Source organism: Carlito syrichta, unplaced genomic scaffold (assembly GCF_000164805.1).
Source record: "Carlito syrichta isolate Samal-C Ts95f unplaced genomic scaffold, Tarsius_syrichta-2.0.1 Scaffold315152, whole genome shotgun sequence".
In the NCBI taxonomy this organism is placed as follows: Eukaryota; Metazoa; Chordata; class Mammalia; order Primates; family Tarsiidae; genus Carlito; species Carlito syrichta.
Genome location: NW_007259248.1, coordinates 26820 through 50204, shown reverse-complemented (window position 1 = coordinate 50204; position 23385 = coordinate 26820). Strand labels below are relative to the sequence as shown.

The following is a 23385-nucleotide window of genomic DNA, read 5'->3' as shown; positions in this document are numbered from 1 at the left end:
CAACATTCTTCTCAGATCTAGAAAAAACAATACAGGAATTCTATGGAAACACAAATGACCAAGAATAGCCAGAACAATCCTCAGCAAAAAAAAAACAAAGCAGGAGGTATCACACTACCAGACTTTAAACTTTACTATGAAGCTACAACAATCAAAACAGCCTGGTATTGGTACAAGAACAGACATATAGACCAATGGAATAGAACTGAGATTCCAGAAGCAAAACCTCAATTTCTCAACCAACTTATCTTCAACAAAGCCTCCACCACCCACCACTGGGGAAAGGAGAACCTATTCAGTAAATGGTGCTAGAAAAACTGGCTAACCACATGCAGAAGATTCAAACAGGACCCCATCTATCCCCACAAACAAAAATTAACTCTAAATGGATCAGAGACCTAAATGTAAAACCTCAAACCATAAGAACTTTAGAAAATGCAGGACACGCCCTTATGGAAGTTGGAACTGGCATCTAATTCCTGAGCAAAACCCGAAATGTACAGGCCATAAGAGATAAGATAGATAGACAAGTGGGACCTCATTAAAGTAACAAGCTTCTGCAAAGCCAAAGAAACCATCAAGAGAGTGGGGAGACACCCCACAGACTGGGAAAAAGTATTTGCCAACTCCATGTCTGACAAAGGCCTAACATCTAGGATCTACAAGGAACTCAAATGTGCTGAAAAGAAAAAAAAACAAACAACCCTATTACAAAGTGGGCAAAAGACATGAACAGACACTTCTCAAAAGAAGACATACAAACGGTCAACAGATACATGAAGAAACGTTCAACCTCGCGAGTCATCGAGGAGATGCAAATTAAAACTACACTGAGATACCACCTAACTCCAGTCAAAATGACCATTATCAATAACTCAAAAAATAACAGATGCTCGAGAGGATATAGTGAAAAGGAACACTTCTACACTGTTGGTGGGAGTGTAAACTAGAGCAGCCTCTGTGGAAATCAGTGTGGTATTCCCAAAAGCTCTAAAAATTGACCTTCCCTATGAGCCCGCAATGCCCCTACTGGGAATATACCCTGAAGAACTCAAATCACTCTACAAAAAAGATACCTGCACACGTATGTTTATTGCAGCATTGTTCACAATAGCGAGAACATGGAACCAATCTTGCTGCCCATCAAAAGAGGACTGGATTAAAAAAATGTGGTTCATATACACAATGGAATATTGCACAGCCATAAAAAAGAACAAAATCATGAATTTCGCAGAAACCTGGATGGAATTAGAGTTTATAATACTGAGTGATCTCTCACAGAAACAAAGATCTGAGCATTACATGTTCTCGCTCATAAGTGGACCTTGAACAACTACTGTAATAATATAAGAAAAGGATTGATAGTGGTGGAAAACTATGAGGGGGAGGGAGGAGCAGGGAAGTGGGATTGATGGTAGTCAATATCTGTCTTGGGAAGGGGGGCACACCTCATCAACAAGGGTACCTGCACAATGAATATTTGTATACCTAACCCTTAACTGTACCCACAACTTTAAAATAAAAAATATACATTTAAAAAAAAAGAATATTCTGCTTAATGCTTACCTTGGTGTTGGCCATATCCACAATATACTGATCTCCCTTTATACATTCCATTACTTCAAAACCATCTCTGTCGATCACCTTGGCCTGAGAGCTTCCAGATACAACAAGAATCATGTCCCCTGTGTTACTATACTGTAATGACTTGATCTGATGGCTGTACAAAAAGAAAAAGAAAACTGTCTGGTCAAACATTGAGCAAAATATTTATATTTTCACTACACTAAGTACTGCCAGAAAAAAATGTTACACAACTGTCCAAATTAGTAATTCTACAAAATCAGGAACATCAACCTCAAATGGGCTCTAAATACCCACTGGCTATCCTGTTAGCTCTCTCTTCCACTTTCTACTGCAATCTATGAAGATCTTCTCTACTTACTTTACGCCTGCAACCCAAACTCTCCCTCTTTCAGCTGTTGAGTCTTTTGGCTCTTTCCCATAAGAAATAATTAAGAACTGCCTCAACCTCCTCCCGTAAATGTTATAAACTTATCCATACCTGAACTCCTCTCTTACTCCTCCTCTTCAACTATAATGATCAAAATGAAACTCATACTGATCAAAAAAAAAAAAAAATCATACTATCAATATCCTGGATCCCATTCCTCTCAGTCTCCTCAGGAACGTCTACTGACTATCCTCACTCTCTCTCCTTTCTTCACAGCTAAGCTGACTGAACAAGTTTTCAACCCTCCTTCTTTCTAGCACTACAGTATCCTTTCCTCCCTCACCACTCCACTAAAATTGATCTTGCCAGTGTGGTTGCTGTGAGTGTCGTGATGTGCCACGCAAAACTCCCCCTTCAGAACTGAAGTATTCATTCCCTCACCTTCCGGGTTTTTGCCTGCTGATGGTTAACAACTGAACCTCACAGAGTTTCTCTGAGTTGCAGACTGAGTTGCAACTGTCTTATTCAACGTTATGCTACCATCCCAAACAGCCTATATTCCACGACTGGATCAATGTGCAGTAAAAAGGTCTAGCCATGGAATATCTTGGAAGGGTTATTCCAGCCTCAGGTATCCCTGTTGGATCAGTTGATGCTTTTGTTGCAACTACACGGCAATTCAATTTCTTCACTTCCTAATATTATTTCCTCTTGTACCCTTTCTCAGAGGGGTTGATCCCAGAAACATTCCCCAACATTTCTATATGCAAATCTTGAAACTTCAAAGTGTGTTTTTGGGAAACCTGAGTTAGCAGCAAAAGTGGTCCTATGAAGTAGGATTTTCAAGCTGCATCAAACACTGTCAAGCTAGCAATGAGGACCCCACCATTGGTGGTACATAGTCCCTAACATGCCATAGCAGTACAACTGCAATTGCTAAAACTTTTGTTGGTGAAAGAGAAGGCACGGCAGGTGCAATATTTCAGGCATTTGGGAAGTACAGAGAAGTAATTAAAAGGACTAGAACTAGATAGCTGTTGCTAGGAGCAGTCAATGCAGTGGAGAAAAACAATGAAAGGATAAGTGATAAATCACCAATTAAAAACTATAGTGTGAAAGCCAGAGAGTCTCTTTGGCAGCATAAAAGACACAGTTATTGGTATCTGTCAGGCAAGTGGTATGTGGTCATTGATCTGGTAAACCATGTTTTTCTACCCTACTAAGGAAGACTAAAAGCAGTTAATAGTCACAGCAACCAATAGCAACATACATTCATGTGTCTGAACCAGGGCTGTATTAATTTTCCGGACTTTAGTCTTAATATAGTACAGAGGTATCTGGACAATCCAAAGAAATTCATGTTGACCTATGGTTTCAATGGCATCATTAATTGAATCAGGTGAGCAAGAAGTAGCACATATATACTGGTGAGACAGTAGCTCTCCACAAAATGAGAAACAGATCCTATAAAATATCAGGAGATTGAGACAAGAGGCATGAGGAATACATATATGGATTGACATATAAAAGCAGGCAACTGTAAAGTTATTTTTATCTCATGTTAATCCCAGAGAACACCAATCTCAAAAGAATCAATGAATAACCATGTAGACAAAGTGACTTGGTCAGTTGACTCAGCTAGCCTTTACCATCTTTTCCCCTGTTGTTAATGCAATAGGATTTTAATGGCAGGGCTGAAAGTTAGGCTTGAGCCCAACAGCAACTTTCCAAAGTTGGCCTAACTGTTGTTGCTGCTAAACCTGCCAATAACAGAGGCCTATGAATAAGTAAAATGAGTAAGTAAAATGTATAATTGTTGCTACTGCTAACCCTGCCAATAACAGAGGCCTATGTATAAATGAAATGTGCAAAAGGGTAATAAGTATAGGGAGAAATTAAAGCAAGAAAACAGGGATAAATAACTTAAATACGGTGATCAGGAAGTAAGTGATTGGGTAGCCAGAATTACAGAATCACTAAAAATAAATGCAAAATAAAGACGTTTTCAGAAAAATTAAAACTAATAGAATTTGTCAGCAGTCATCTTGCTTTAAAGGAAATACTACAGGGAGTGCTTCAGACAGAAAAAAAAAAAATGATCCCAAATAAAAGCACACAGAATATTATGAAAAATAACAGAAAGGTAGAATATATAAATAAATGAATGAATAAGTTATGAAGAATGACTTTATAAAACAACAAGGCCTGACAAAGTTTAAAGTGCATTTATCAGATCAGGCATGGTGGCTCACACCTGTAATCCCAGTACTTTGGGAGGCCAAGGCAGGAGGATTGTTTGAGCCCAGGAGTTCAAGACCAACCTACGCAACAATGAGGCCAAGTCTCTACATATAAACAAACAAAAAAGTACATTTATCATATATAAAAAGAAAACACAGTTAACACTTGAACAACAAGGGTTAAAGCTGTGTGGATCCACTTACATGAGGATTTTTTTAAACCAAATGCAGACTGAAAATACAGTATTCAACCAGGGGCAGTGGCTTGCACCTGTAAACTCAGTTACTTGGAAGGCTGAGATGAGGATCATGTAAGCCTAGGAGTTTGAGGTTGCAGTGAGCTATATTCACATCACAAACACTACAGCCTGGACAACAAGGTGAGATCCTATCAAAAAAAAAGAGACAGAGATAGAGAGAGAGATGGGGGAGGGGGAGGGGGAGAGAGAAAGAAGGAGAAAATATAGTATTCACAGGATGCAAAACTTGCATATATGGAGGGCTGGCTTTTCTGTACATGGGTTCCACAGGGACAACTGTGGGACGTGAGTGTTCATGGATCTAAGTACAGGCAGGGGTCCTGGAACCAATCCCCTGCCTATAACAAGGGATAACTGTACATGAAAACAACTGTAAAAAGGTAGAAAGTGGAAAATTTAGTTAAATATAGTAAATGTTCCAAAGTTTTTGTGTTGAATGGTAAGTGGTAAAAGTATAGTAGATTTTCTTTAATTGTAATCTTTATGCTAACCATTAAATAAATAAATAAACAAACAAGCTGATATAAAAGACAAGAAAAGATGGTAAATGTGAAATAAAACAGATTGGATAAATAAAAAACACTGAATGAGATGGATGGTTTGACATCCAAGTTTATCCATAATTACATTAAATATAACTAACAGCTGGACACGGTGGTTCATGCCTATAATCCCAGAACTTTGGGAGGCTGAGGCGAGAGGATTGCCTGAGTCCAGGGGTTTGAGACCAGCCTAGGCAAACTGAGGAGACCTCCTCTCTACAATAAATCAAAAAAATTAGCTGAGTGTGGTACATGCTTGTGGTTTCAGCTACTTAGAAGGCTGAGGCGGAAGGGTCACCTGACCTCAGCAGGTCGAAGCTGTGGTAGCCATGAGCACACCACTACACTCCTGCCTGGGCGACAGAGACTCCTACTTAAAAAAAAAAAAAAAAAAAAGAAGTTTGTTTGTATAACAGAAAGTTTTCACAAAAAAAAGATACTTTTTTCTACAGTCAGAGAAAACATTAAAGTAAAAGAATATAAAAACATGTATTTCACAAATACTGACTAAAATTTAACTTTTATATCTTACTAATATCAGGCAGAATAGACATTAAAATCAAGGAGCACTGCTGGAGATAAAAAGGACATTTTGCAATAATAAAATGTTCAATTCACCAGGAAGATATAACAACTCTAAATTTACTTTAACCTAATGACATAACTCCAAACACATACTGCAAAAAATGACAAAAATAAAAGTAGAAACCAACAAATTCACAATCACACTAGGAAATTTTAACATCTCTTTCCCAATAACTGATACTATAAGCAAATTTTTTAAATGAACAAGGAGATAGAAGATTAGAACAACACAATTAATAAACTTAATTAATCTATTTTACATACATTTAAATATACAAATAATTTTTCAAAAATGATAATGTTTTTTAAATGTTGGTTTGCAAATCAAGTCTCAATAAATGCCAAAGTTCAAAATCATATAGAATATGTTCTCTAATCCTAATGGAATTAAGCTGGAACAGAATTTTCAAAAATATTGTGAATATTTGAAAATAAAGTGAATATTTGAAAATAAAGCAATATACTTATAAATCATCCCTAGGTCAAAGATGAAAACACAACAGAAATTAGAAAACATTTGATTGAATGATAATGAAAATACAATGAATTAGAACTTGTGACACGTAGCTAAAGCCATATTTGGTAGCAAATGTATATACTTAAATGCATATTTTACAAAAAAAAGTTTTAATCAATGATCTAAGCAACCATTTCAAAAAGCTAGAAAAAAAACAGCAAACTATATCCAAAAATCTCCAGAAAACAGAAAGAGTGGAAATGGTTTCCAATTCTTCTCATGAAGAAAAGCCCTGACATCAAAACCTGACAAGGACATTATAAGAAAGGAAAGTAACAACCAATATCTCTCATGAACATACAAACAAAAAGTTCCAAACAAATTCTAGCAAACTGAATCCAGCAATGTACATAAAAAGGAAAGCACATCACAAGCATGTAAGATGTATTCCAAGAAGATAGGTTTAACAGCCAAGTCAATTCATGTGACTTTCTAAAATACCAGCATAAAAAAGAAAAAAAATCATTCAAGTATTTGATAAAACTTATTAATTCAAGGACAACATTAAGAATATGATTAGGTCAAGACACAGACTGGAAGAAAATATTCACAGTACAAAAAATTATTGCCATATATGTATGTGCCTAAGTGTTTGTATGTGCATGTTTATATGGTAGGGACCCCCCAAAAGTCCAGAGTTTATTTATAAAAAACTGCATACTTATTCTTACATGTTTAAAAGTCGGTTACCTTCAAAGTACTCTGCGTTTGATGCAATACACCTATCAAGTTGCTTTTTCCACTGCTCAAAAGTTTTTGAGCTCATCAATTTTGATGCCTGTTAATGTATCTGCTGTTTTTTATTTCACCTCTTCCACACTGGCAAAAAGTTTCCCTTTGAGGACTTTCTTCATTTGGGGAAACAAACAAACAAACAAAAACTTGCTTGGGATGAAATTGGGTGAATAAGGAAGGTGGGGCATAGGGGTCAGGCTGTTTTGGGACAAAAACTGCTGCACACTCAAAGCAGTTTGAGCAGATGCACTCATAAAGCACCCATCATGAAATGGGCAAACATGTTGAATCTCCAAAAAAAATTTCACTGAAGCCAAAGGCAGCCTCTCACAACAACGCTAGTTGGTACCCTGATGTCAACGGGTTCCTAGAACACTTACCTAGTGGGGAAAGCCTATAAAGGGCCCACCCTCCAAAAAATAATTCTGGGTTTTTGGGGGTTCTCCCAGATAAATAGGTACATAGGTAGGTAGGTAGAGAGATAGATAGATATACGTATATACATATATGCATATATATACATATGTATATATAGATACATATCTCCTAAAATACAATTTTTTAAAACAATGAAAAAAATCAACATTCCACTAAAAAGTGTGTAAAAAGATTAGACATTTCACAAAATATGTACAAAGACACTGAAAAAACATTAAACATTATACCACTATAAATCCATAAGAATCCACATTCTTGTCAACAATGCAAAGTGTCAACAAGAATGCAGGACACAGTGGCTCATGCCTGTAATCCCAGCACTTTGGGAGGCTGAGGCAAGAGGATTGCTTGAGGCCAGAAGTTCAAGACCAGCCTGGTTAACAAAATGAGACTCCATCACTACAAAGAAAAATTTTAAATTAGTCAGACGTGGTACTAGACACCTGTAGCCTTAGCTAATTAGGAGGCTGAGGTTAACAACATTAACCATCTATGAAATGCAAAAGAACCCATAAGATATCATTTGATAATGACCCACTAAAATGGCTAAATCAAAGAGATTGAAAATACCAAATGTGAAGATTGACAATACCAAATGACACAAAAACTATGGAGCAAAAGAATATACATATATATATATTTTTTAATGAAACGCTTCACGAATTTGCACGTCATCCTTACTCAGGAGCAATGCTAATCGTCTCTGTATATTTCCAATTGTAGTATATGTCCTGCCGAAGCGAGCACCAAAAGAATTTTTATACATTACTGATGAGAGTATAACATGATAAAACCATGTTGGAGAACTGTCTGGCTGTTTCCTATGAAGCTAAACATGAACCTATCCTATGACCTAGCAGTCCTACTGCTAGGTATGTTCATAATTCACAAAAAGGTTTATACAAAAACTTTCAAAACAGCCTTATTCATTATGTTCAAAACTGAAAACAGTAATCTAATTTGCATATTGTATACATTATATATATAAAATTTTGTATATTTGGTACATCATTCAGTGAAATACATGGAATAACACGGATGAATCTAATAAATATTTTTTGAGTAAAACAAACTATATATAATGCCAATTATATAAAGTCAAAAAATAGAAAAATACTATGCCAATAGAAATCAGAAAGTACTTGCTTCAATGGAAGTACTTCCATTGGAAAGTACTTCCATGGTGCAGGGAAAACTAGCTGACCAGATGCAGAAGATTTAAATAAGACTCCTAGCCAGGCTCGGTGGCTCAGCCTGTAATCCCGCACCTTTGGGAGGCTGAGGTGAATGGATTGCCCAAGTTCGCGGGTTCGAGATCTGCCTGGGCAGCGAGACCTCATCTCTACAATAAATCAAAAAATCAGCTGGGTGTGGTAGTGCATGCCTATAATTCCGGCTACTTGGAAGGCTATGGGGAAGGATCACCGGAGCCCAGCAGGTCGAGGCTGCGGTGGCCGGGAGCGGCCACTGCACTCCAGTCTAGGCGACAAAGTGAGACTCCAACTCAAAATAAATAAATAAATAAATAAATAAATAAGGCCCCTACCTATCACCATACACAAAATCAACTCTAAATGGATCAAAGACCTAAACTAGCTTCAAACTATAAGAACCTTAGAAAATGCAGGCGATACCCTCACAGAAATTGGAATTGGCAGTCAATTTCTGATCAAAACCCCAAACGCCCAGGCCATAAGAGATAAGATACACAAGTGAGACCCATCACACTGAAAAGACTGCGGAGCAAAGGAAACCATCAAGAGAGTGGGGAGACAGACCACAGAATGAGAAGAAATATTTGCCAACTTTCTATCTCACAAAGGCCTAACATCTAGAATCTACAAGGAACTCAAACATGCCAAAAAGAGAAAAACAAACAGCACTATTACAAAGTGAGCAAAAGATACAAACAGACTTTTCTCAAGGGAAGACATACAATTAGCCAACAGATACATGAAAAAATGCTCAGCCTCACTAGCCATAAAAAAAAAAAAAAAGCAAATTGAAACCATACTGAGATACCACCTAACTCCAGTTAGGATGGTCTTCATTAGTAACACACACACAGAAAGAACAGATGCTGGAGAGGATGCAGGGAAAAGGGAACACTTCTACACTGTTGATAGGAGTACAAACTAGTACAACTTCTGTGGAAAACAGTGTGGTGATCCGTAAAAGATCTAAAAATCGACCCTCCATATAACCCAGCAATCCCCTTCTGAGAATATACCTGAAGGAACTCAAATTATTCTATGAAAAAGATACCTGCACACACATGCTTATTGCAGCATTATTCACAATAGCAAAAACATGGAACCAACCATGCTGCCCATCAAAAGTGGACTGGATAAAAAAATGTGATACATATGCATGAATATTATGCAGCCATAAAGAAGGGCAAAATTATGAACTACGCAGCAACTTGGACAGATTTAGAGTCTATAATACTCAGTGATCTATCATAGAAACAAAGAACTGAGTACCACATGCTCTCACTCATAAGCAAATCCTGAACAATTACTATAATACTATAAGAAAGGGATTAGCAGTAGTGAGAAACTGCCAGGGGAGGAGGAGGGCACAACTCATCAATAAGCATACTCATCTCAAATCAGATGAAGTGGGGAACCAAAGAGAGGCCCAAACTTTACCTATGTAAAGACCACTTGTATACCTAATCCTGAATTGTACCCCACATCTTTAAAATAAAAAAACAAAAAAGAAAGCATTTCCATTGGAAAGGAGATCAAGAGAACTTTCTAAGGTAACAGATATATCTTCTCTCTTGTTTTGAGTGGTAGTTATATCAACATATGCAAATATCAAAACTTATCAAGCCAAACCTTAGGAAAGACAAAATATTACCTATATATTATGCTTCAATAAAATTTTTATTTAAAACTTGTAATATTCATTAATAATTTTTTAGGCTGGGCACAGTGGCTCAAGCCTGTAATTCCAGCACTTTGGAGGTCAAGGTGAGAGGATTGCCTGAGCTCAGGGGTCCGATACCAGCCTGGGCAACTTGGTGAGATCTCGTCTCTACAATAAATCAAAAAATAAGCCGGGCATGGTAGCACGCACCTGTAGTTCCAACTACTTAGAAGGTTGAGGCGGAAGGATCGCCTGAGCCCAGCAGGTCGAGGCTGCGGTGGCCGTGAGCATGCCACTGTACTCCAACCTGGGCGACAAAGTGAGACTCCAACTCAAAAAAAAAAAAAAAAAGAATAAACCTAAGAAAGCAATGTACATGTAATACTTGCATGGCTTAAATTGTTGTTTTTGTTGGGGGGGGCTTAAATGGGCATATAAGAATTATGTTTTAAAAAATCTATTTACTCATTGCGGATATGTATAAATTAATCTGAGGCAGTTTTATACTACAAAGATGAAATTTTGTTCATTAAAGAATAATTTAGCTGGGCATGGTGGCTCATGCCTGTAATGCCAGCACTTTGGGAGACGGAGTCGAGAGGACTGCCTGAGACCATGGGTTCAAGACCAACCTGGGCAACTTGGTAAGACCTCGTCTCTACAATATATCAAAAAATTAGCCGGGCATGGTGGCGTACACCTGTAGTTCGAACTACTTGGAAGGCTAAGGCGGAAGGATCACCTGAGCCCAGCAGGCCGAGGCTGCAGTGGCCATGATTGTGCCACTGCACTCCAGTCTGGGTGACAGACTGAGACTCCTACGCGAAAATAATAATAATAATAATAATAATAATTTAACCAAAAATGTACAAGCAGAAGAATGTTCATTACAAATATAGAAAATAACATTACCAAATATTGGCAAGTACTAAACCGTCCAGAAATAGAAGCCCATTAGTGTTGTGGCTCTCTCAAGCAAAAATAGCAGAGGAAAAAAAACCTAGTCACCTTAGGGGTCACTTATTTACTTAGACATTCGTTAAAAGGTCAAATGAGGTCACACAAAATACTCGTAAGATATGTTCAGTCAGGTCTCACAAAGAATTCTTCTTCATTCAGTAGCAATAATAATGTGACAACTGCTCTAATGACCCAAGGAGGAACTCCAGCAACTACCCTTTAGTATCTGTTGCTCCCAACTCTGTTTTGCAATTATATAACTCAACTATTCTGCCTCTGCTTCCATTGTTTCTGCTACTCCCAATTAAATTCCTTCTATTCCTGTCACTCTTTTCTTTGTCATTCTGCTTACTTAAGCTAAAATTCTGTTGCTTCATGGTTCCAGAGTTAGTACCACATTCTCTGTTTTCTGTTTGTACATTTTTGCTCTGATTTCTGCCTCCTCAAAATATGTTGCAAATTCAAAGTCCCAAAGAAACAGAATGTCAAAGACATGGCTAATCATTAGACAGCATAGGAGACCACAGTCAGGGAGCTCAAGACCAACAGGTGTTTTTATAGTCTTGAGGCCAGCCTATAAACAAGTATGGCTATATGTTAGAGCCACACGTTATTAAGGAGACAAAAGGAAACCCTTAGAAGTATAAACTAAAAAAAAAGTACTTCAAGGATTCTAAAAATGAAGCTGTGTAACTCACTTTGCCCTGTTTGTTACTTCTTTACAGCTTTGACCATCTTCTGTTATTTTATATATGTTTTTATAGCCAATCTTCCTTTATTAGAATGAAAGTTCCATGAGGATAGGACAATACAGACTTCCCTCAGTATCAAAAGTGACTGGTTCCAGGATCTCTTAATGAACAAAATCAAAGTCTTTAATATAAAATGACATAATATCTACATATAACCTTTATACATCCTCCCATATCTTCAAATCATCTCTAGATTACTTATAAAAACTGTAATATAATGTAAATACTACATAAACAGCTATTACACTATATTGTTTAGGAAATAATAGCAAGAAAAAAGTCTGTTACACATTCAGTACAAATTCTTCTGTTTTCCCAACACTTCTGATTGGCTGGTTGAATCCACAGATGTGGAACCCATGGATACAAATGGGACAACTGTACTTATTTAGTGTTCTAAGCACAGAGCCTAAAATAATATCTGGCATGTAGTAGGTTCTCTGTAAACAGTTGTCAAATAGATATAAATATTAGTCCAAATAGATATGTTGATGATTTATATAAACATTAAAAATGAGATTATAAAATAATATGTACAAAATTATGTCCTTTTTAAAAATAAAATTATTTCCTATGGGAGAATAAAGACTAGAAAAGTAAATAGGATGATGTTAACAGCAGTTATCAAAACTAACTCAAAATGAATTAAAATCTATGAGACTACATAGGAGAAATGCTTTATAACACTGGACTGGGCAGGAATTCTTTGGATATGACTCCAGAAGCACAGACAACAAAAGCAAGAACAGTCATATGAGATTATATCAAACTAAAAAGCTTCTGCACAGCAAAGGAAACAATCAAGAGTAAAGAAACCTACAAAATGGAAGAAAATATTTGCAAATTATACATCTGATAAGAGGTTAATTTATCCAGAAGATATATTGATAAGAAACTCAACTCAACAGCAAAAAAAATAAGTAAAAAAATCTAATTTAACAATGGTCAAAAGACCCTAACAGACATTCTCAAAAGAAGACATGCAAATGGCCAACATATATATGAAAAAATGTTGAACATCAGTAATAATAAGAAAAATGCAAATCAAAATCACGATGAAGTATCATGTTACTCTAATTAGAATAGTATTATCAAAAAGACAGGAGCTAGGCATGACTGCTTGAGCTCAGAAGTTCGAGACCAGCCTGGATGACATACTGATACCCTATCTCTACAAAAAAAGATTAAAAATGAGCTGTGCGTGGTAGCACACGTCTGTAGCTCCAGCAACTCAAGAGGCTAAGGAGGAGGATCACATAAGCCCAGAAAGTTAAGGTTGCAGTGAGCCCTGAATGCACCAATGCACTGTAGTCTAGGCAACAGAGCAGGACCCTGTCTCAAGAAAAAACAAAAAACAAGAACAGCAAGAATGTGGAGAAAAGGGAAGGAACTTACATATACTGTTGGTGGATATATAAACTAGTATAGCCATTATGGAAAACAGTATGGAGGTTCTCTAAAAAGTTAAAAATATAACTACCATATGGTCCAGCAATCACACTACTGGGTGTATCCAAAGGAAATGAAATCGGCACCTTGAAGAGATATCTGCACTTCCTTATTTATTGCAACAATCATAATAACAAAGATATGGATGCAACCTAAGTACCCATCAACAGACAAATGAAATACATAGATATATAATGGAATACTATTTGGCTATAGAAAAAATAAAATCTTCACTCATAAGCGGACCTTGAACAATTACCGTAATACTCTAAGAAAGGGATTGGCAGTAGTGGGAAACTGTGGAGGGAGGGGCATACCTCATCAACAAGGGTACCTGCAAAATGAACATTTGTATACCTAACCCTGAATTGTACCCCACATCTTTAAAATAAAAAATGAAAAGAAAAAAGAAAACCTTATCAGTTGTAACAATATGAATAAACACGGAAAGCAGGTTAAATGAAATAAGTCAGACACAAAAATACAAATACCATGGAATCCAAAAAGTTGATCTCATGGAAGTAGAAGACAGAACAGTGGTTTCCAGAGACTGAGGAGGGGAGGAGAGGGGAGAGAATATTATAGGAAGAGATTTGTCAACAAATACAAAGTTACAATTAGATCAAAGGAATAACTTCTGGTGTCCTACTGCACCACAGGTGACCATATAGTTAATAATAATGTATATTTCAAAATAGCTAGAAGAGAGAATTTCAAATGTTCTCACTACAAAGAAATAATAGATGTTTGAGGCGATGTTTCCATTACCTTGATTTAACCATTACACAAGGTATACATATATTGAAACATCACATTATACCTCATAAATATGTACAAAGATTATGTACCAGTTAAAATGTAAAAAATAGTAGTTATGTATTATGTGGTAGGAATATGTATAATTTGAATTTAAAATATATGTATTTGTTAGGACAAAATAAATAAATTATATACTATTTTAAGTAGAAATAGTAAATCATAAAATTCCTACAGCACCTAAAAAAACTATTGGGGTTGTGAAATGTGAAAAAGTCTATTCTCAGAGAAGAAGAAAAATAATACATCAGTAATCGAAATATATAAGCCTATCACCATCTGAATGTTGGCATCCCCCCTTCAAAATTCTTACGATGAATCCCTAATCCTCAATGTGACGTATCAGGAAGCAAGGCCTTTGAGAGGTAATTAGGTAGAGATGAGGTCATGAGGGTGGAGATGGAACTTAAAAGAAGAGGAAGAGACACCAGAGCTGTTTCTCTTTTTACCACTTGAAGATACTGAAAAAAGGTGGCCATTTCTAAACTAGGAAGTGGGGCCTCACCAAGAAACAAAATCTTTTAACACTTTGATTTCGGACTTCTGGCCTCCAGTACCGCAAGAAATAAATGTCTGTTGTTTAAGCCACTCAAATAACAGTATTCTGTTATAGCAGCCAAAGCAAACTTATCATCCCATAGACTATAGACCAGCACTGTCCAATAGGACTTTCAGTGATGAAGAAATGTTCTGTATGAGTTCTTTCCATGATGATAGCCTCTAGCCACATGTGTCTATCAAGCATTTGAAATATGACTAGTTCAACTAATGAACTTAAATTTTAATTGTATTTAATTTACATTAAATAACCACATGTGGCCAGTGGCTAAAGTATTGAACACTGCACCTGTAGACAATATGAAATAAATATAAAGCAGTCTCAACTTTGGAACAACAGGACATTCTTATTACCTCATAATGTAGATGAAAAATGAAATACTAAGTAAAATGCTCTTTAAAAAGAAAAGAAAACCTAACAAAATCTATAAAAGTCAACTTGGATAATAATGCTACCAGTACTAAGAAAGGACAGTCCCTAAAAGTGATTTTCAATCACAGATAAAGAGATGACTACTGAAAGAAACTCCACAGGTAAAAATTCATTATTAATCATGCTTCAAAGTGGTCCATAACATTCTTCAGAGATGGCATGGTAAAGTACTACACAGGCACAACATCATGTAGGCTATCACAGGTACCATTCTCTTAAAAAAGAAATACCAAAATAAATATGAATGGAAAGCAAATAATTAAACACAGTAAACAGATATTAATATATAAACCCATAAAGAATTCTTGGAGAAACAACCCTAATAATCAAATATAAAATTTCTCTATCAAAAATAAAAATAAACATTTCTTTTTTTTTTGGAGTTGGAGTCTCACTCTGTCACCCAGGCTGTAGCATAGTGGCACACTCATGGCCACCCCAGCATCAACCTGCTGGGCTCTGGTGATCCTTCCGCCTCAGCCTTCCAAGTAGTTGGGACTTGAGATTGGATTAGTAGGATAAATCAGGGAATTTAATTTTTTTTTCTTTTTTTGGCCAAGAGTTACATTCATAAAGGAAGCTATGAGGGCAGCTTTTTTAAAAAGTGTTTATTTTTGGCCGGGCGCAATGTAATACCAGCACTTCTGGAGGTGGAGGTGAGGGAATTACTTGAGCCAGGGGTTTGAGACTAGCCTGGGCAACTTGATGAGATCTCATCTCTACAATAAATCAAAAAATTAGCCAGGCGTGGTGGTGCCTGCCTGTGGGTCCAACTACTTGGAAGGCTGAGGTGGAAGGATCGCCTGAGTTCAGCAGGTCAAAGCTGCGACAGCCATGAGCATGTCACTGCACTCCAGCCTGGGTGATAGAGTAAGACTATGACTCAAAAAAAAGAGCTAAGGGGGCTTGGTCCAGTCTCTTCCCCCCCCCCCCCAAAAAAAAGAAAGCAGCTCTGGTTTCATGGCATCCTTCTGGCCAGGATGCCAAATTTAAATGTAAGTCCGTGAGAAGGGGCCTAAGGACTTACATTTAAATGTGTTCCTAAGCCATAAAATTACATGTTTGACCAAATGTGCCATTCAGCTCTAAAACACCCTTTGCTATCTGCTATGCAAAAACTGAACCTGGGCCCTTTGAATATTTTTTCTTTGCCAGTTGGCATAATGTTAGGTTTTGTCAGTAGAGGGTGCTAAAAAAGACATTGCAGGAGGAATAAGTTTTCCTTCCAGAGTCTTGTGTCTTCCTCTTGGCAGGCTCCTGTACCATAACACAGTTCTCCAGTGTCCAGCTTCAGCAGCCTGTGCAGTTTTCTCCACTGTCAGGCTCCTGAAGTGCCTGGCAATCAGCAGTATCCAGCAGCTTCCCCAGTACCTCCCTGAGGCAGTGCTACAGCACGGTGACTTTGGTGAGACAGATTTCTAGCAAATCACAGCACCACAGTAACTTTTCTCCAACAGTGAACCACAGACATGCCCACTCAAACAAGGTCTAGTTCTCAGTTCCAGAGGTCTCTTCCTTTGAATGCTGTATCTCAGCCCCATTGGTAGTGGATATTCCTTTTATCTGGTATTCTTTTATTCTTTAGAATTCACTTTACTTTTAGCTAGCCAATTCCTCATTACTCCAAACACCTATCATAGTAAGCAACTCTTTCTAATAATCTTTCCCTATTCAAAGTGCATGTGATTTCTCTATCCTAATCAGACCCTGACTGATAGATCAAACTTCAGACAATAATTCAGGAACTGAGAAAATTATAATCTGTTTAGTCTAATTTGTTATTTTATACATAAGCAAACACATCAAATCCTTGATAATTAAAAAGTTTAGAATGCTAAACAAAAGTCTTTAAAGTAAGAATAAAATGAACTAGTTAGTTTACAAACTATATCTTTGTTAATGGCACTCCCCCATTTGCAGGAAGTGTGAATTTTCTTCACTAAACCATGAAAGATCAAGTACTTTAAGCGATCACTTTGGTTTTGGTTTTTTCTGGTGATTCATTTTTCTTTTTTTTTTCTTTTCTTTCCTTTTTTTTTTTTTGAGTTGGAGTCTCATTCTGTTGCCCAGGCTGGGGTGCAGTGGCACACTCACAGCCACCCTAGTGTCGACCTGCTGAGCTCCAGCGATCCTTCTGCCTCAGCCTTCCAAGTAGCCAGAACTACAGGCACATGCTATCATGCCTGGCTAATTTTTTTTTTATTGTAGAGACAAAGTCTTGCCAAGTTGCTGGGGCTGGTCTCGAACCCGTGGGCTCAGGTAATCCACTTGCCTCGGCCTCCCAAAGTGCTGAGATTATAGGCTGAGCCACCACGCCTGGCCCAAATTTCTTTTCAAGAGAAAATGAACAGCTACAAAACAGCAAAATTTAAGAAGAAAAGGAAGTAGAAACATTTAGTGGCTCTATTTCTCTATCCAATTGCTCTATTTACATTTAGAGGAAAACCCAAAATCTCAATGATCCCACACTAAAAATCACTTTGTTTTTCAGTTATATTAGGAATACTTTAAACATTTTCCCTCTGTCTCACTGATTTTCATGTGTTCTCTGTAGTCTTCTTTGCCAACATTAAAATGAAGTGTTTGGCATCAAGCTTATCACTGTGCCACTTCACTCTTAATTCTGCTAGCCACAGAGTTAAAAGGACAGGATTAGGATCATTAGACATAGTACTAAGGAGAATTAAAGGGCTTGTTCAAGGGGCATAACATCTGCTCCTCAAATTCCTGCCTAAACAACTAAGATTCCGATCAAAGAGAAGAGAGGGAAAGCCAATCTGACAGTAAACTGGAATCACGAGGAAGTGAATGTTCTCTCAGGGAGTAACTCTGACACCAAAGGAAGGCTTAGTGACATTGCACAATTCTTTCTGCGAAGTTATTCATGGGGCAAGTGGGAGTATATGAGTGTAAGTGGAGGGGAGTAGGAAGGTGAAGATTGAGGATCCTCTTAAGTAGTTTTTGCTCAGCTAGCAAAACAAGCTGGAACATGCAAGACAGATAAACACAGCTGTTCGGGGCTATCACTTGGGGCTCAAAAGCCAAGGTGTCCTGCTGTAGGGAAAAGTGCACCGCAATGTGAGTCAGGAGTCAGGAGTCCAGGGATCCAAGTCCTCATTCTACTGCTAACTAGCTGTGTGACGATGAGCAAGTCCTTTGGCCTCGCTTGACTCAGTCCTCTTATTTTACGGAAAATTAGTTGATGCAACTAGATGAGCACTATACAGAGGCGCACTATACAGATGAGCACTATACAGAGGCGCTCCTGAGCCACAGAGTGTATGTACTAGTTGTATGACTTTGCTGAGTCCTGGTATTCGCCACTGAAAAAACACAAGAAACAATACTTCTTACAGAATTGGAATGAGGATTAAAAATAATATACATAAAGGTAACTAGTACAGTACCTAAAACAGTTATGATTTTAACTCCTTTATTTCAAAGGTCTTTCTAAGATTATTTGAAGGTATAAAATCTTGGTAGCCAAATATAATGTTATTTCAAATTTACTACCAGTTAAGTTAGTATTAATACATATTTGGTACCTGTTTTAATTATTGCTAACCAAAATACTCAAGACTTATATGAGATTTTAGAAATTAAGGACTTGTGAAAGGTCACCCAAAAATACAAAAATATATTTTGTCAATATAAGGTTGACTTTGCAGACGGTGCAAAAAGAATATAAATAAGGGATCCTTAAGAACACAGAAACAGGAAAAATAGAAAGTTTCTTTTAAAAAATAGTATTTGAGGAATATATTAGATTTCTCTATTCTAAATGTAAAATAAATAACCTAGAAAAATATAAAAATTGAGAAAAATAAAAGAACTATTAAAAAGTGGAAACTATCCAAAGATTTCTATTAGGAAAAGATGAGATTAGAAAAATATCTCCCAGGAAAGGTAGGATAGCCTCATGTGAAGATATACCAGAAAACATGAATTCCTAGGGCAGCATGTTCTTAATTACTCTCAGTCCCAGCTCCCTCAAAACTTCCTTAAACCACAGGCACATTCCACAGCCACAAGCTAGTGAGTTGAAGAAAGTAAGGAGATATAAGAAAAATCTATTCAGCCTGTTTCTCACCAAGCAAAGAGAATAAATAAGGAGAATAAAATAAAAGAGGTTATGAAGCGATTCCAGAGTAGGGTCAGCAAACTTTCTGTGAAGGGCCAGATAATAAATATTTTAAACTTTACAGGTCACATACAATACCTGCCCCATATTTATCTCCATTGTTTTTTAGTTTGTTTCACAATGCTTTAAAGTTATAAAAGCCATGCTTAGTGCATGTGACATATAAAAACAGTCCATGGACTGTTGGCCTGCAGTCATAGTTTGCCAACTACTGCTCTAGAACATAAAATACAAAGAATATCACTGTGAATTTTTTTCTTTTTTCAAGGAAAAAGAAGATATGTTCAGACTAACGTTTTGTGTTGAAGGTAAAGCTCAAGAAAACATATCTGTCACTATTATATGTACTACTACAATAAATTAACTTGTTCCTGGTCATTTTCACTGGTCACATTTCACATATGTGGGTATATCTGTGAGAGAAGTTCCTAAAAGTGGATTACTGAGTCAAAGTTTGTATTCTGGAAGAGAATGGCAATTTACCCTCTGTAAGATGGTGCCAATTTATACGCCCACTAGCAATGCCTGACAGTGTGTTTCTCCAAATCTTGCCACCATAATTCACACTTTATATCTGGATAAGATATTATCAAATTGTTATGCGGAAAGAATCTTGGTAATTTATACCCTCATCTTTCCTTCTCCACACATTGGATAGCATGTAGTCTTTTCATGTTTGCCAATCTTATAGGTGATGAGTAGTATCTCATTGGCATTTTCATTTTTCCTTCTTTATTAGTGAAGCTAAATATCTTTTTCATATTTATTGACTCGTATTTTTTCTGCTGCTATCTATTAATTCATTGTCTTTGACTAGTTCAAATATCCCTTTCTTTATTATTTACAGAAACTCTAAGTATTATGGGTAGTAGTCCATTGCTTTCAAAATGTGTTACAATTTTTTGTTTATAATTTTTCTTTTAGCCGGGCTCGGTGGCTCAGCCTGTAATCCCGCGCCTTTGGGAGGCTGAGGTGAGTGGATTGCCTGAGCCCGCGGGTTCGAGACCCGCCTGGGCAACTTGGCGGAGACCTCATCTCTACAATAAATCAAAAATAAGCCAGGTGTGGTAGCGCGCACCTGTAGTTCCACCTACTTGGAAGGCTGAGGCGGAAGGATCGCCAGAGCCCAGCAGGTCGAGGCTGCAGTGGCCGGGAGTGGCCACTGCACTCCAGTCTGGGTGACAGAGTAAGACTTCAAATAAATTAATTAATTAATTAATTAATTAACATAATAATAATTTTTCTTTTAATTTTAATGTTGATGTCCTTTGTTTTCTGAAGTGTAAAATATCTTTTTAAATATAAAAGCAATTCATGATGTTTTGCTATGTCATGTAAAAGTAGAAGGTGAAAATTCTTCATTTCCCCCACATAATACATTTATATTTCCAGGATATAACTTCTCAGACATTCTTTAGTAATTGAAAAATATAAATATATAAATTATATATTATAAAAATTGAATATTTTTGAAATTTTCATTTTTTCCATTCAACAAATATTTGTGAAAATCATTCTATCTAAAAAAATGTTCATGAAGACATGTTTTATACCTATATAAGCACAAAATAGGCAAGAATACAAAACAATATTTAAATATACATTAACAGTACTCTTCAAAAGACACTGTTAAGAAAATGGAAAGCAAGCCATAAACTGGAATATTTGTGACACGCATATCTTATAAAGAACTTTATCAATCAACCCAAGAAAGCAACCCAATTTTTAAAATGGGAAAGTTTTGAACAGACAATTCATCAAAGAAGATATGTATTAAACAAATAGGGACTTAAGAAAATGCTCAACATCACTAATCATAAGGGAAATTCAAATTAAAACCCAATGACATATCACATGTCCAAATAAATGGCTATAACTTAAAATACTGATAAAAATCTAGTGTAGAGTCAGGCATGATGGCTTCTACCTGTAATCCCAGCACTCTGGAAGGCGGAGGCAAGAGGATTACCTGAGCTCAGGGGTTCGAGACCAGTCTGAGCAACATGGCGAGATCTTGTCTCTATAATAAATGAAAAAAATCAGCCAGGTATGATGACACATGCCTATGGTTCCAGTTACTTGGAAGGCTGAGGCAGAAGGATAACCTGAGCTCAGCAAGTCAGGGCTGCAGTGGCTGTGAGCTTACCACTGCACTCCGGCCTCAGTGACAGACTCCGACTCAAAAAAAAAAAAAAATCTAGTGTAGGTAAGGATCTGATGTAACTAGAATTTGTATACATTGTAGCTAAAAAAGCAAAAATGGTACAGTGCTTTGGAAAATTGGGCAGTTTCTTTTATAAAGTTAACACACACATACCATATGACAAAGCAATTCATGCTTAGATATTTACCCAAGGAAATGAAAACACCTGTCTGGCCAGGCTTGGTGGCTTAGCCTGTAATCCCAGCACTTTGGGAGGTCAAGGCGAGTGGGTTGCCTGAACCCACAGGTTTGAGACCACTCCGGGCAACTTGGAGAGACTTCTTCTCTACAAGAAAATTTTTAAAAACTAGCTGGGCATGGAAGTGCGCGTGTCTGTAGTTCCGGCTACTTGGAAGGCTGAGGCAGAAGGATTGCCGGAGCCCAGCAGGTTGATGCTGGGGTGGCTGTGAGCATGCGTGCCACTGCACTCCAGTCTGGGTGAAGGAGTGAGACTCCAACTCAAAAAAAAAGAAAAAGAAAACACCTGTCCGTGATAAAAAGAGCTGTACAGGAATATTTATAAAGGCTTTATTTATAATACCTAAACACTAGAAATAAGCCAAATGTCTATCAATTAGTGAGCAGATAAACTGTAGTACAGTCATACAAAGGAATATCTCACAGCAATAAAAGAATAAAACTACTGATAGAGGCAACAACAAAATCAGATCAGTGGTTGCCTGGAGGTCAGGAGAAGGGACTAACTAACAAGTGGCTGGAGGGAACTTTAAGAGGTAGTGGAAATTTGTGATATCTTGATTGTGGTGGTAGTAATATGGCATGACTGCATGCATTTCTCAAAACTCATATAACTGTACACTTAAAAAGAATGAATTTTATTGTATGCAAATTATGCCTAAATAAATGTGACTTTTAATATGTTCATCAAAAGACTAGGAAATTAGTAAAGTGGATTGGCTTAAAGATCTTCACAAACTGCAGCAAAAAAAAATAAAAAGATAGCCAGGAGATCCAAAATGGCCACATGGGAGTAGCCCACCGGCACCTCTTCCACAGAGCAGAACAAGCAAAATCCCGCCTGTGGTACCCCATGCAGCTTCAGCTGACTTTGACGGAGGAAGCACCCTGCATCCCAAAGAGGACTCTTGGAACACATAGAGAGCAAGGAAGAGAGAGCCCAGGTGGCTGGCGTTAAAGCCAGGAGGCCGCACGCCTGCCAGGTGTCAGGATCGCACAAGATTTATAGTCCTGCTCAGTAGGCAAGAGATGAGTGCTCCTGACAGGTCTGTGATAGTCTCCTTCTCTCCGGCCACCTGGGTCTTTAGTATCACACAGTTAGGGCACAGCGGTTGCTGCCGGAGTCCACGAGGAGCTGGGAACCTAAGCTCGCAATGCTTATTGCCAGTCAACTCCTGAGAATGTACTCCCGCCAGCAGTGTTTGTCTCAGGGGTGTTCCCGCCAGCGGTATTGGGCTTGGGCTCTCAGGCAAGGAAAGCTCACCGACCAGCTGACTCACATGGTACCCACCGCCCCCATCACAGTCAGAGAAATGCAAATCAAAACTACAATGAGATAACACCTAACACCGATAAGGATGGCGGTCATTAATGTCAAAAAACAACACGTGCAGAGAAAAGAGGACACTTCTGCACTCTTGGTGGGAACGTAAGCTAGTTCAAACTCTATGGAAAGCGGTGTAACAATTTCTCAAAAAACTAACAACTGAGCTTCCAAATGATCCAACATTCCCTCTTCTGGGAATACATCCAGAGGAACATAAGTCACTCTACCAAAAAGACACCTGCACACACATGTTTATTACAGCACTATTCACAATAGCAAAAACATGGAACCAACCTAGATACCCATTAAAGTGGGCTGGATGTGGTACATATACACAATGGAATATTATGCAGCCATAAAGGAGAACAAAATCAGCTTTCATAGCAACTTACAAGCAGCTGGA

General features: G+C 37.5%; 1 protein-coding gene across 1 annotated transcript in view; it reads right to left on the bottom strand.

Moving 5' to 3' along the window:
* Positions 1-23385, bottom strand: part of LOC103274979 (WD repeat-containing protein 70-like) — a gene marked incomplete at its 3' end in the record, with an annotated part of 143186 nt that overhangs the window by 107146 nt on the left and 12655 nt on the right. The window contains exon 4 of the mRNA XM_008072401.2: positions 1567-1720. Within this exon, the coding sequence (XP_008070592.2) occupies positions 1567-1720 (154 nt within the window). The remainder of the gene's footprint in view (positions 1-1566; positions 1721-23385) is intronic.